This window comes from Vicugna pacos, chromosome 5 (assembly GCF_048564905.1).
Source record: "Vicugna pacos chromosome 5, VicPac4, whole genome shotgun sequence".
Classification (NCBI taxonomy): domain Eukaryota; kingdom Metazoa; phylum Chordata; class Mammalia; order Artiodactyla; family Camelidae; genus Vicugna; species Vicugna pacos.
In genome coordinates this window covers 47,655,653-47,670,557 of record NC_132991.1, presented here as the reverse complement: position 1 = coordinate 47,670,557, position 14,905 = coordinate 47,655,653, and the positions used below count along the sequence as shown (strand labels likewise).

At 31.5% G+C, this 14,905-nt stretch overlaps 1 protein-coding gene across 13 annotated transcripts in view; it reads left to right on the top strand.

Annotated features, from left to right (window-relative positions):
* The window catches only part of LNPK (lunapark, ER junction formation factor), a 66,682-nt gene that overhangs the window by 11,673 nt on the left and 40,104 nt on the right, over nt 1-14,905 (top strand). For 12 of the 13 annotated variants that reach the window (XR_004190020.2, XR_004190021.2, XM_072961197.1 and 9 more), the window contains 2 exons: nt 8,713-8,771; nt 14,411-14,451. Coding sequence is in view for 10 of the 13 variants with exons in the window: in XM_072961197.1 (XP_072817298.1) it covers nt 8,713-8,771; nt 14,411-14,451 (100 nt within the window). In the remaining 3 variants the exon portion in view is untranslated. Of the gene's footprint in view, nt 1-8,712; nt 8,772-14,410; nt 14,452-14,905 lie in introns of those variants that run through there. The other variant, XM_072961199.1, reaches the window with a different exon arrangement.

The following is a 14,905-nucleotide window of genomic DNA, read 5'->3' as shown; positions in this document are numbered from 1 at the left end:
CTGTTTCAGTGAGCTCTTCACTTTGGGAAGCATAGACGAGTTACCCAACAAAGAATAGAATTGTACTTCTGATTGATGACAATCAAAAAAGCATGAAATAAAATACAACAACGTGAGAGTAGATGTTGTGGTAAATAGAAAGAAGGCTTACCACAGGACATTTTCTTTTATGTGTAATGTGAGCTGTTGCCCAAGCTTATCCCTGGACCTTTTTCTTTGAAAACCAAAGTTTTGAGGTCTGCACCAGGGTTTGCTTAAGAAAATGGAGGCAGAAGGAGCAATAAAATACATTGCTTTACTCATCACTGTCTACATTGATTATAAAGTTTAGAAATCTACCTGATAACTGCAAAAAGTGACTACTCTCTCTGCATTCCAAGTTTAGGAAATGCTTTTACTGGCAGAGAGGTCATGGATTCAGAACTGAGCATATATTGCCTAATCATGACTATTCCAAAATTATCTTTTATAGTAGAATATCAATACTCTATATAAGATAGATTTTAGATTTTATTATGTTGTCTTTTTAGGATGTAATATGGAGGAACTTGGTGAAATTCCAACCTATTTTTCTTTCTGTCAGATTCAATAACATTTCTCTGATCTTTTTAACCGTTACTGAAACAAATTATAGTGAACTGATTTCATAGGAATTACTAAGACTATGCTCCATAGTGAGGGAAGGTTTGGGTTACAGTTAAATTTTTTTATTTCTACATTATGCTGGCAGATATGCATTACCTTGGAAGTTAGTTGATTTTTTAAGAGTGAACAACCATAAACTGTCTCTACACTTAACTATCTCTACAAGCAATCTTACCAGCTTTTATTCCTGGATACCTTATTCTTAAAAATTATAACTTTGTAGAAATTCCATTCTCTATAATATTTCAGCTAGCCTAAATGTTGACCTTTGCAGAGGATTAAGCCATATTTTCTTTCCGCGTGTGTTGTGTGTGTGTGTGCGTTCGTGTGTTTCTTTTAAAATGAAATTATGGAGGTAAAATTCAAGCAAAGGAACCGAGGAAGGTAGTCTTGTCCCCTATTCCTTATGTTTTCTTATTTTTCTACTTAAATTGAAAGCCATTTGAGGATAGAACTTTGATCTTATACAATTTTTATGCCTCCTTCCCAGTTCTCCTCCTCCCAACCATTTTGTAAGAGATATTTCCTCAATCTAGCTAGACAACTAATAAAAGTAATTTGTAGCCTTTTGAGGAAAGTTAAACATTTGTTTCATGGTACTCTAATAATAATACAAAGTGTCTCTTATCAACTATAGTTGGCTCTTACAGGAGAAGGTATCCAGACATCTCTTGATATTTACTCAAGAAGAATATTTACTCTTAGCTTTTATAGGTATGAAAATAATTTGCAAGCATCTCTTTTACAATATTGATATTCACTTGATATAATTTTATACTTAAAGAATTACGTACTATATATCATACAAACAAGTATTTTTGAATAAAATAAAATCTAACTTAAAAAAAAAAAATTACGTACTGAGACATGTAAGAGACAAATCCTATTCTTGGATAGGAAGACTCAGTATTGTAACGTGGTTGGTTTTCCCTAAATTAATCTAAAAGTTTGTGATCACAATACAGATACCAGCAGTGCTTTAAAAACCTTGATGCATTTGTTCCATAATTTTTAACGGAAAAATAAGCCCATAATAATAGTCTTGAAAATTCTTAAAAAGGAGCAGTATGAGAATCAGAGGTCTACCAGATACCAAATGCATTATAAAACTTCCTTAATTAAAGGTTTGGTACAGTGTCTAAATAGAGACACAGACCAAAGAAAGAGATGTGAGAATTCATAAATAAATCCCCATAGGATTTAAAAAATTATATATGGTTTTTATGTATGATAAAGATAGCATTTCAAATCATTGGGTTTGAAATGGTGTTAAGTCATACCTCTTCTTCCCCAACCCCCCAATAATAAGATAATTTTTAAAAGGCTTTATCCTTATGCCAAAATAAATCGTTGTTTGTCTGAATGTGAAAGTAATTCTCACTAAAGCCTTTGATGGTTAAATAAACTGACAAAATAGTCAACATAGTTATAAATATTGAGATCTGTACTTTTTCATTTTTAGCTTTCTATATTGTTAAATCTCATCTTAAAAACATCTCAATAAATGGATAGGGCTTGTGTGATTGTTGGGAAGAAAGCACTTAAATTTGGCAGGAAGGATGAGATAGGTAAAAACTCCTTTGTATATGAAGATTGGTGAGAAGTAATCAGGTTTATGGACTGTTAACCCTTTAGTAAAAGTGAGAAAGGTTTGATTACATTAATAGAGTTTTAACTATTTTCTGCTATATTTTAACTTTTAGCAATTTTAATTTTAGTACAATAAAATGCTGAATATTAAGGATTTAAAGTGTTTACTGAATATAAAGAGTGATTCTGTTATATTGAAGTTCCAAGTAGTCCTTTTAGAACACCTTTATAATTTTACAGTATTTAACAAAAATTCATGCTGTATTTATGTTCAGTTTCATTCAGAAAAGAACAACTGGAATGATTTCATGAATGTGAGTTAAGAAAGGGTTTAGTATATCTTAGAACTGATTATATCTATGAACTTACTGACTTTCTATACTAATTTTGTATCTGAGTATAATTGTCTTGTTGTTTCTAGCAGGTTGTTTAGTTGAGTCTTTGAGAGTTTCACTTCAAGTATACAGTCATATTATTTGTAAATAGCAAAAAATTTCACCTCCTTTCAGATTTTTTTTTTCATCTGGGCTAATTGTATTGGCTAATACTTTCAAGACATTGTTAAGTTACAGAGAAAATAGCAGACATCCTTGACTTGACTGACGTTTCACCATTGGGCATTATCCTGACTTTTGAATTGAGAAGATATATTTTATGTTAAGAATTTTTCTAGCTACTTATATTTTATTTAGTTTTCTTTTAAATCAAGAAAGATTGTTGAATTTTGTTAAATGCTGTTTCATCTTACATTTCTTGATATGATAAATTATATTAAATATTGAAACCAAATACTGAAATCTTGAATTCTAGGAATATTTCCTTTCATAGTTGTAGTCATTTTATAGAAATATCAGAAAGCTTTTCTTTCCTTTTTAATACTCTATAGCAGTTTAAATAGTACTGGCATTATCTGTCCTTTACAGGTTTAGTAGTATTCCATTTAAAATTTTTTCGGCTTCGTGTTTTTTTTAATAAAGGGTAGCTCTTAACAACTTTTAAAACTTAATAGTAGTTAATTTTTTAGGCTTTTTTGTCTCTTCCAAGGTTAGTTTTGTTAAAAATTTGAGATATATGTATATCTCCATTCTACAGTTTTAAAATGTGTTTGCTTAGTGTTGTAACAGTAGTAGTCATCATTGCCTCTTACTGATTTTTAAAATTTTCTTTGTAACTATGGTATTGCTTCCTTATTTCTTATTTTGTATATTTGTACATATTCTCTTTTTTGGTTATTTTTATTAGCTGTTTCTCCCCAAAAAAACCAGCTTAAAAATTACTTCTTCTTTATTAATTCTTTTTCTTTTCCTTAGGCTTATTTTATTCTAGTAATTCAAAATGGATGCTTTAACATATTTATTTTCATTCTTATTTCTTTACACAATACACTGCACATGTATTTGAGGCCATGGTATTTTCTGACCACTTTAGTTTCTTCCCATAGGTCTTGATATGTAGTTGATTTACTTTGGTTGTATCATTCAATGTTTTTTTCTTTTTTTAGTTTTTGTAATTTCAGAGTTATTTCCAGGTGGCAAATGTGTATTTGTTATATTTGGTTTTTTGGCTTAATTACCATTTCTACTTTCATTGTATTGCTTTCAGAAAATATTGTTTAATAATATATCCACTTTGAATTTATTGAGACTTTTTTTGGGGGTGACATACTATTTGGTCAATTGCAGCATTTCATGAACACTTGAAGATTCCCCCCCTCCCCGGTCCACAGAGTTTAATATGAAAACTACCTTACTATGCTATATAGATCTTCTGTATCCTAATGACAATGTATTTATTGTATTTCATTTAGTTTTGCTTTATGAATGTTGATACTTTTCTATTTGATGAATAGGTATTCCTAGCTGTTATATCCTCATTGTAAGCACATCCTTTAAAAAATACTTTTTATTTTGAAAAAATTATAGATTCACAGGAAATTGGAAAAAACAAATGTCCTGGAAAAAACGGGCAGGTCCTGTGTACCCTTCACCTAGCCTTCCCCAATGTAACATCTTACATGACTGTAGTTAAATATCACAGCAGGAAATTGACATTGGTTTAATTCACAGAGCCTATTCAGATTTTCCTAGTTTAACATACACTCACTTGTGTGTATGTATTTTGTATTTCTATGCATTTTTATCATATGTATAGCTTCATGTAACTTCCCTGCAATTCAGATCCAGAACTGTTCACAGAGTTTCTTTTTGCCACCCCTTTGTAATCATACCAGCTCTCTTCTGCCTGCCTCATTCCTAACCCCTACCACCCACTAATCTGTTTTCCATCTCTATAATTTTATTTCAAAAATGTTGTAAAATGGGATCACATAGTATGCAGTCTTTTGAAATTGGCTTTTTTAACTGAGCATATTCTTGAGATCCATCTAAGTTCTGAAGTGTATCATTAGTTACTTTTTTTTGCTGAATAGTATTCCATGGCATTAATGTAGCACAGCTTGCTTAGCCATACCCCTGTTGAAGGTCATTTGGATGATTTTCAGTTTTTGGCTTTAACAAATAAGGCTGCCATGAACATTTGTGAACAGTTTTTTCCTGAACATAAGTTTTTGTTTCTCTAGGGTATATGCCCATGAGTGTAATCTCTGAGGCACATTTAAATATATATTTATTTTAACAAGAAACTGCTAAACTTTTTTTCAGAGTAGGGGTACCATTTTACATTTCCACCAGTAATGTTTGAGTGATCTAGTTTCTCTGCATCCTTACCAGCATTTGGTATTACACTATTTTCTAATTTGACCATTCTGATAGGTGTCTAGTGATAGCTCATTGTGGTTTTAATTTATATTTCCCTGATGGCTAATAAGGTTGGACATCTTTTTATGTGTTTATTTGCTGTGTGTATCTTCTCTTGAGTGAAATGTCTGTTCATGTCTGCTTTCTAATTTTCCAATTGGATTGTTAGTCTTTTTGCTGTTGAGTTTTGAGAGTTCCTCATATACATAGAGACAGGTTCTTTGGTGGATATATGTTTTGCAAAGATTTTTTCCCAGTCTGTAGTTTGTCCTTGTATCCTCTTAATAGGGTTTTTTTGCAGAGCCAAATTTAGTATTTTAAAAATTTCCTTTTGTGTATTGTGCTTTTGTTGTCAAGAACCCCTCTGTAGATATAGGTCCTGAAGATTTTCTCGTTTGTTTTTGTCTATGCTTTTTCCTTCTAACATTCAAGTTCATAATCCATTTTGAGCTAATTTTTAATGTAAATATGAGGTTCACATTGAGATTCTTCCTTCCTTCCTTCCTTCCTCCTTGCCTCCCTGCCTCCCTGCCTGTGGATGCCCAGTTGCTTCAGCACCATTTTATCATTTATTGGAAAGAAACTGCGTCCTTTTTTTTCCAACCTGAACAGGCTGATGCAGAGTTCTTAGAATGTATTTTTGTTTACCTGAAAGAAACTGCATCATCTTAAATGCTATAAAATGACCTTTTTCTAGTTTAAAGTTTTTTGCAGAGGGGAGGGGGTTTTGCATTCAATCTTGTGGCATATTAAGATCACAACTCTTATTTTATTTATATTTGCCTAGTATTTTTTTCCCCATTGTTGTTTTTTCAACCTTCAAAAACAGTTTTCGATGTCAGTTTATTTTGTAGGGTTGGGGTTTTTTTATGATCCTGTCTGAAAGTCTATTTCTTTTGCTCTGGTGAGTTTAGCTCATTTACATTTTTGAGATAAAACATGTTGGTCTAGGTTTTGGAACAAATTCTGTATTTTGCTTTTGGTTTTTATAACTTAAAAAGAAAATCTTTAGTTATGTGGTATGTTTACTTTGGCCCAGTTATTTGTAAGAGGTTTATGTGAGAGTATAGAAGCATGCCTTCCTAGATTTCAGACTATCTAGAATTTTCCTTATGACCCAGGATTTAGTGTGTTAGTTTGTTCAGCTTTTATCTTTTTCCAGGTAGTAGGGTTAGAGAACTCTATATTTTTTCATAATACGAAACTTCTTTTCTTCACTGCTGCCACAGAAACAGAATATTCTTTGTAAATAGGGCATTTCTGAGTGATTTCTTTTTAATTCCTGCCTTTTCTGTTTCATTGTTGGAATCAAACTGAGGAGTTTCTGCCAGTAGCATATGTATCTTATTCTCATTGTAATAAACATGGGTTTTAGATTTTACATTTTGGGAAGTTTTATCTTCCTGCCTTTTAGTGAGATAAGCAGTTTTCCTTCCCTGCTTTTACTATTTTGAGTGCCTGCATCATCTCCATTGATTTTGGGAGACCTTCCACATATTTTGAGGGTTGGGTTTTAGCTTATCTTAATTTTATCAGAAAAAGAATTTCTCTTTTTGTCTTTGTCTTCTTGCTGTTTGAATGATTTCTAAGAAGAGAAAGGGATAATGGAGATTATGCCACCATTGTTAAAGTAAAAGTCAATAATAATATCTTTAATATTGTCACAAATATGTTGTTAAATTTTGATGATAGCAAAACCTTTGTTGGGATAACTAAAATATATATTCCTGAAATACTTTAATTCTTCCCTAAATCTTATTTTAAGGAATTCTTTATTTAAAAGAATTTCATTTAATTTAGCCTTAATAACTTACTCTGTTGTTCTACCTTTTAAAGTCTTGAAGACTCGACACTTGGAAATGTGTATTATTTGATAGCTCATTTTCTCCACCAGTAGTTCTGATAAAAACCAGAATAAGAATTTGTTGTCCACAAAGGGGGATTAGTGAGTTTTATTTTAAAGCAAGGAAGTGTATTTCCATTCTTGTAGTTTTTATGCTTTGACAATTATATGTGCTTTAAAAAAAGTGTCTGCCATTTAAGAAAATTTACTGATTTCCTCCAGAATTTTAGTCATCATCTCTGCAGTTTCTTCTCTTGTGTCCTCAGTTCTCTTTCCCTATACTTTTTTCCTAAATCATCTCTCTCTGCTTGCCACTGTTTCAGGGAGTTTGCAGTGGGGAAATATTACGGGACTTTCCTACTGCTGTAGGGTCTTTGAGGGTTATGAGCAGTGTCCTTAACCTTTTTCTTACCTCCTTTCCCTTGATAAGGACAATGCTCAGTATCTTTTTTTTTTTTCTCTTCTAGTGCTTAGGTGGTTGTCCATGTACCATGTAGGAATCTGGTGCTGGTTATTTTCATGTTTTCATATTATAATAGTAAATCATCACAATATAAAAAACAATGTATGAGTTATCTATTGCTGTGTAACAAATTGCCCCAGAACTTTGTAGCTTAAAAACAAGAAATGTTTATTATCTCTCACAATTCTTAAGGGGCAGGAATGTGGAAGCAGCTTAGTTGGATGGTTCTGGCTCAGGGTCTTTTTTCATATATAAATTGTAGTTAAGCTATTGGCTGGGGCTACCATCATCTCAAGTCTTAACTAATGCTGGAGAATTTACTTCTAATAAGCTCACACATGTAGTCGTTTGCAGGCCTCAGCTCCTCACTGGCTGTTTGCCAGAGACCTCTTTCTCTCCAAATGGGCTTTTCTGTAGAGTTTTCTGAATGTCCTCATGTCATACCAGTTGGCTTCTCTCACAGCAAGTAATCCAAGAGAGAGAAAGATAACAAGAGGAAGAGGAAGCCTGAGATGGAAGCTTCAGTCTTTTATAATCTAATTTTGAAGTAATATACTGTCACTTCTGCCATATGCCGTTGGTCACGCTGACCAACACTGGTGAGACAGGACTATACAAATTTGTGAATACCAGGAGACAGGGTTCACTGGTGATAACCTTGCAGGCTGACTCCTAAGAATAGCAATGATATATTTCAGAGTGAAAAACTAATTTCATACTTATTATCTGAATTTATATTTAGATACAATGTATTTCTTTTATAAAATGATAATGTTTGTATACTTATTCTGCCGTGTTCTATGGAGAAAGGAATTTTGGTTTATTTACATTGAATTTAAGAGATGGTCTGGATAAGTTTTTGTTTTGGATCATTCTTTTATTTCTTTAAGAGTAAGGTTTTATTTTTTTCCAGATAGCTTATTCTGTTTAGTAGAAAAGATCCCTCTAATGTTAAATAACTGGGAAGGAGTAGCAGCTTACATTTGTATAATGCTCTTGATTTGTAAAACATGTTTTTCCCTAACACATAAGAATAGATAAATTTTTTGGAGTTGACGCTTACCTAGTAAGAAGGAATTTTATAATCTGTTCTTAATCTTTTGAGGGATTCATAGATCCCCTTTGAGAATGATAAAGGCAGTGGTCTCTCCAGAGAAATGCACTTTCATACACAAAAGCAATTTTGCAATTTAGGGGGACCCTCAGGAGGTCTGTGGAGTTTAGATTGAGAACTCCTTTGAAAGCACAAGTGTATTTCTGGTGGCTTCTGAAAGAAAGGAGTGCTTTTCATTTTCAAAAAATAAAGGGAAACAGTATACCTAACTCTAATTGGAAATGTGTATTTTCATTTATATGGCTTCTAATTCATGCATCCTAATTATGGTTTTTGTTTCTGAATTTTGCTTCCTCTGTAGCATCTGGAGCATAAGAACAGTGCTTATTTTCTTCTTTTCCAAGAGAACAGAAAGAAATAGTAAGTTTAATTTCTAAATTTTTATAGATACATTTAAAAAAACCTGTCTTATGATACATTGGTTTGTAATTGAAATGAAAGGTTGTGAAATGGTATATTGAAATGACAATATGGTAAATATTGAAGAGTTGTTTACTGTAAAGCATAAGAAGGATTATGAATGATCGAATTGCTTCTATTTTTCATTTATGTTATTTCTGTCATGCCTGTTTAGAATTTTTTTTTACACAAAACGATTTCTTTAAATGAAGAGAAATTATATTTATTAAATTATCTTTATAGAAAACGTATAGAGTAAAATATAGTGAAAATATAAACACAGTAGTACATTATTATACCTAAAAAGAATTCTTAAAATTGTAAAATATTAATAAAATGTACACACAACACTGCTACACAACACTATTTTATAGTTCCTTAGTAAAATCACTTTTTTCTCTTTGAGAGCATTGTTTGACATTGTATTTTTCCTCAAATCACGAATACCCACCACCATACCAAAACCAAGTCAAAGTAAAACCAACCAACCAGATGAAAATTCAGAAGCCACAAATAAACAAAACTTCACAAAATCTACCTGGCCACTCTTACCTGTTAGTCTCAGTTTATGAAGAAAATAAATATAAACAGGTGAGAGCTTCCTCCACCACCAGTTACATAAAGTTGACTCCATCTGTTAGTCAGTGTATTGTCATCTCTCATGGTAATTTGGAAGACTGACATTGATCCCACATATGGCTAAGCCTTCCATTTATGCACTGGATTCTAGATGCTCTGGCTATCTTAAGAACTTTGCTTTTGTAGATATCCCTACCTGCATCTCTTTTGCATTATCTTTTTGCATTGGATTGTTCCTACTGGCATATAATCCTGCCTCAGTACAGTCTTCTGGGTGAAAAATCCTATTCTTTTCTCCATATTCCCTTTAACCTACAATGCATTTCTCTCTCTCCTTAAAATTTCTCACATCTTTACCTCCAAAATTATTTTGAATATAACCACTTCTAATTTCCCGTACTACTACTACAATTCTAATTCAGGTCTTCATCATCTCTTGCTAACACTACTGCAATGGCTTCCGAATAAGTCTATTTCTAAGGTATAAATCAACTTATATCTCTTCTACTTAAATTCCTCTTGTGGCTTCCCATTGCAACCAGAATAAAATCTGAATTCTTACCCAACTTTCTGGCTTATGCCTTTTCCTCTAACTTCAGCTCTTTCTACTCTCCTTTTTTCACCTTTGCCCCAGCCACACTGGCCATCTTTTTGTCCTGCAAATAAGTTTAAGTTCTCTGAACCTCAGTTTCCTAGTTAATAGAATGAATACAGAAATATTTGTTTTGGCAGGACCGTTATGAATATTAAATGAAATTATATGTGAAAATGTATGAAAGTTGCAAAGTGGTAAACACATGTGGGCTGATACTACTGAATTTTCTTTTCCAATTCCTATTCTTTTTTTATTTTTCTTGCCTTTTACATTTTTCTTGCCTTACTTAATGGGTTAGGACTTAGTATAATACTGAATTGAAGTGGGAATCAGGAGATTTTGTTGGAAAACCTTTTAATTTTTACCTTTAAGTATGTTTGCTGTGGTTCTAGAAACTATTGATACTTTTAATCAGATTAGGGAAATTGAAATTATTGTATTGTTTCCAGTGATATTTAGTAATATAGTAGATGCTGGGAAGACAGTTTAAAACAAATATGCCCTCTGACTTCATGGAACTAACAAAATAGTAAAAAATATAAGAAACTATTTTAAAAGAGCCCTTGGAAACACTTCTCTAAGGAAAATGTGTGAGTAGTTTAACTTACAAGTAGGCACATCAGGACTTATTTATTACATAAAGGGTTTTTTTAAATTGGAGTATAGTTGGTTTACAATATATTAATTTCTCGTGTACAGCATAGGATTCACTTATACATACATATATATATATTCAATTTTCATTATAGGCTATTACAATATATTGAATATAGTTCCATGTGCTATACAGTGGGACTTTGTTATTTATAAAGGAGCTTTTTGCTTTAAAAATTTATTTCATGGATCCTTTCATTTTAAAAAAATTTTTACAAATTCATTTGAATAGCTATTGCATGTACATAAAATAGACTTCATTAGACATTGTCTTGCAGTCTTACACTTTTTTTAGCATATAAAGTTAGGTACCATATATGTATGTGTCTATATATGTATTTTTTTTTTTAAGCCTGAAGCTATTGGTTATGTCCTTGCTTTTTGTTCTCTGTTAGTTGTATTTACTTTGTCTTACAAGTTGGGCCTAATATACAGTAAGGTAAGGGTTGGCAAATTCCAGTCTGTGAGCCAAGTCCTGCCCACCACCTTATATAGCTTATGATCTAAGAATGGTTTTTACACTTTTAACATTGAAAAATTTCAAAAGAATAATATTTTGTGACATGTTAAATTTTATGAAGTTCAAATTTCTGTTTTATTGAAACACAGACATGCCCATTCATTTACATGTTGTCTATAGCTGTTTTCATTCTATAATGGTACAATTGAGTAGTTGTGACAGGCTGTATGGTATTCTCAACACTTCAGACTTTTGCAGGATGCACAACAAATCATAGTGACACAGTTATAAATTGACAGCATTTCAGGTGCCTTGTATATTGCTATATTGTGACAGTTTTATTTACTATTACCAGTACATGCTTATCATGTGAAAACAAGAAGGGAAAATTGGACTTCGAATGTTGCACTTTTAGAGCGCAGTGGAGTGTGGACTATTTTATTACCAAATCATGAAGCATTGGGCTTATTGTGCAATGACATTATAAATGTACTAGAAGAATTCAAATATACATTGGCATTACTATGCTAAGTTCTCATCATGATATCCCCAACACACAGAAAAGGTATGGTCAGAAAAATTAGAACATTTAAAATGGAATATCTCATCATAGCAGAATTTCTCCATAAAAATAAAAAGTGAAAATGGAGCTTCAAGCAAAGTTAACTATCTGAGTGGCTTATTTGTGAAGCAAAGAAATACATTTATCAATGGTGAGTTAATTGTGTAATGACAGCAGCTGAAGGAACATGTTTAGAGAAAACATTGCTTGGCCATTAGCCTTTTTGGCAAGAACAATTGTTGAAGAGTTAAGAACATTGGAAGCAATATAGTTAATTTAAAAACAAGACAAATGATTTCAAGTGATTGTCACTGGCTTTTGTTGAGTTGACATGTTATTGATATCACTCAATTGTAGTTTTTTGAGGTGTCAATACTGAACTTGATGTGACTAAAGAATTAGCTTTTAGAAACAGTCTGTGTAGAACATTCTGGGAGAGAATATTTTCAAAGAAGTTGAGAAAACACTAATTCAGTACAACCTGAAGTGGAATCTGCTAAGATGTATTTACAACTATGTGGTAAGAGTATGTGTGAAACAGAAAAAGGCTTACTTGGATTAATTCAAAGCCCATGAAACTGTAAGTGTTATTATCCACTATGTTATTCAACAAGAGATACTTGCAGAGCATACTTGAACCTATCATGTGTTATTGAACTAGCAGTTTCAGTGGGGAAGTTCATTTGCTTTTATGGACTTTATCATCATCAGTTATGCCAACTTTTATCAGAAATAGAAGCGTAAAATCTTGACCTGCATGGCAGTTGGATGGATTAGTAGTAGTAAAGTTTTATTGTGATATTTTGAGTTCAGAGCCCAGATTGAAATGTTTCTGAGTGACAAGAACCACCTTCAGTCACTATGAATTGAACTGGTTTTAGAAATTAGCTTTTGCTGCAGACTTGATAATAGTTCTTAATGAATTTAATCTAAGATTACAAGACAAAACAGTCCTTATATGTGAAATCTATACTGTTGTAAAGTGATTTAGAAAAAAATAATATTGTAATGACAAAAAGTAATTTTTCAAGAAGTGCTATGAAAAATTAAGAAGCAAGATCTCCATTAGACACACATTTGTAGCAAGTGCATTATCTGTGCTCAAACTACATTTCCAGTAGTGTTTTTCAGACCCCATGTAAATATGCAGGAAATTTCCAGGTTTCAACATCCGTTAAACTGGAAATGATTAATTTGCAGTGACATGATAAAAGGCAGATATCAAGAAAAGAGTCTAAAGAATTTTCTAAATGCTTTTTGTAAAATGAATAAGCTTAATTAAAATATGTGCTTGTGGATTGATTTCAATATTTAGCAGCACTTATCTGTGTGAAAAAAATTTTCAAAAATAAAGTTATGAAATCTCATTAGAGATAAACAGATTAACATTTGCAGTCAGTTTTGTTGATAGGAAACACTAACTGTGAATCTCAATCAAGTGAAGTGTTATCCCCCACCCAAAAGAAAATAATTCCATTCTTTTCATTGCCAGACCTATGTTACAAAAATTGAACTCAATTATTATTATATTTGAATTTGGTCAATAAAAGTTTTGTGGAAATTTGTTTACTCTTTTGCTTTGAAAGTACTGACTCAGTTTTGCCTTTTGGCCTATAAAGCTTAAAATATTTACTGTCTGGCTCTTTACAGAAAAAGTTTGCTGATCTCTGCATTAAAATAGTTTGCCATAGATATTTAGCTTGATCTTATCCAACTCAAGATGACTATTCTCTTTAAAGATGTCAGCAGATTTTTCCCCCTTTAATAAGTCTGCTAGTACATTAAAGACTACTTGATACCTTTTGGAAAAAAGTATAGTAAAATCATCTTTTTATAAGCTTGTATTTCTTTGGATTTTTACGTAAATAATGTTTTGAATTGGATGTTCAGATGTTTGCTACTCCAGAACTTCAGTGATGAGATAACAGTTTTATTTGTAAATTTAATTAAACATTAAGAACAGTTATTTAAATTCTATTTGGTAAAAGGTTTAAATTAAGTTGTAAGTCTTTCTTCTTTCCAGCCAGAATAGTATTTCTATTTATACCAGTTAATTATTTCTAGAGATAACTAGAAACCTAAAATAAATTTGTAAAGCAGATATTGACATTCATAAATGATATCCTTTGAAGTGATTCTTCATGTTCCACCAATGCAACCTAACTAAGCAGTCAAATCTTGGAAATTTTAATTTTGAAAAGTAATTAGTATTCTTTTCCTTTCCAAGTCCCTTCTTAGGTATAATACGACAGATTTTCAAAGATTTTTTTATTAGTGCTCAATATCTTGAAGGTTGAATAACTTAATAAAATATGTACTTCTTTCCTTATAAACAAAGAGAGAACATTTTTATTACCAATGTATAAAAAGATATTTGGTTTTAATTTTGTAAAGTAATGTGGGTGGGATGCTGACAGGGAGGAGAAATAATAAAAAGTAATGTTTATGAAAACATTTTAAGTGTATGTGTATATATATATATTTTTTTTTTTTAAATTTGGAACGGTGTTTTATTCTATGTAAAGCCGTTTTCCCCCTACTGAGCTTATAAAATATAATATAGGGAAATATATGAAATTTATATGGATAAAGATTGAGATATTTTTTGTCTGTACAAGTCAGTGAGAAATCCTAAAATGAGAAAGTTTTCTTGCAGTTGCTTAATGTATATCATTTGGCATGATTTTTTTTTTCTTGTATCTAAGTATCTTAATATCTGATTTAGTTTTCATTTAAATCTTGTTTTCTAGATGAAGCATTGGATGATTTAAAATCACAGAAGAAAAAAATAGTAAGTTAACTTTTATTTAAAGTTAATTTATATAAAACTAATAAATTAAGAACTGAATAATTAATATTTAAATGTTGTAAGTAATGACTCTCCAAAGAACAAGTATGCTTTTAGATAGCAATTTAATGGTGAAGTTAAATTATGAATATTTTTGCTAGGTAATAATGATTGACAGGAAAAAGTAGTTAGATGGACTTTTGAGATTCTGAGAGTGCATGTCAGTTGGAAGCTGAGAAGTAAGTAAATGAATCATATTGGGGGACTAATAAATGAGGTAGAGGGGTAAAAAGGTAGATATCTAGATTGATTAATAGAGCCCCAAAAGGGCCAAACATATGTCAGTTCTCAGATTTTCTTGACACGATAAGGCTATGAGAGAGGGAATCAGGAAGATAGGTTGTAAAAGACAAATTTAACATGAAAAACAAAAACAAAAACAGCCCTGGCTGAAAAA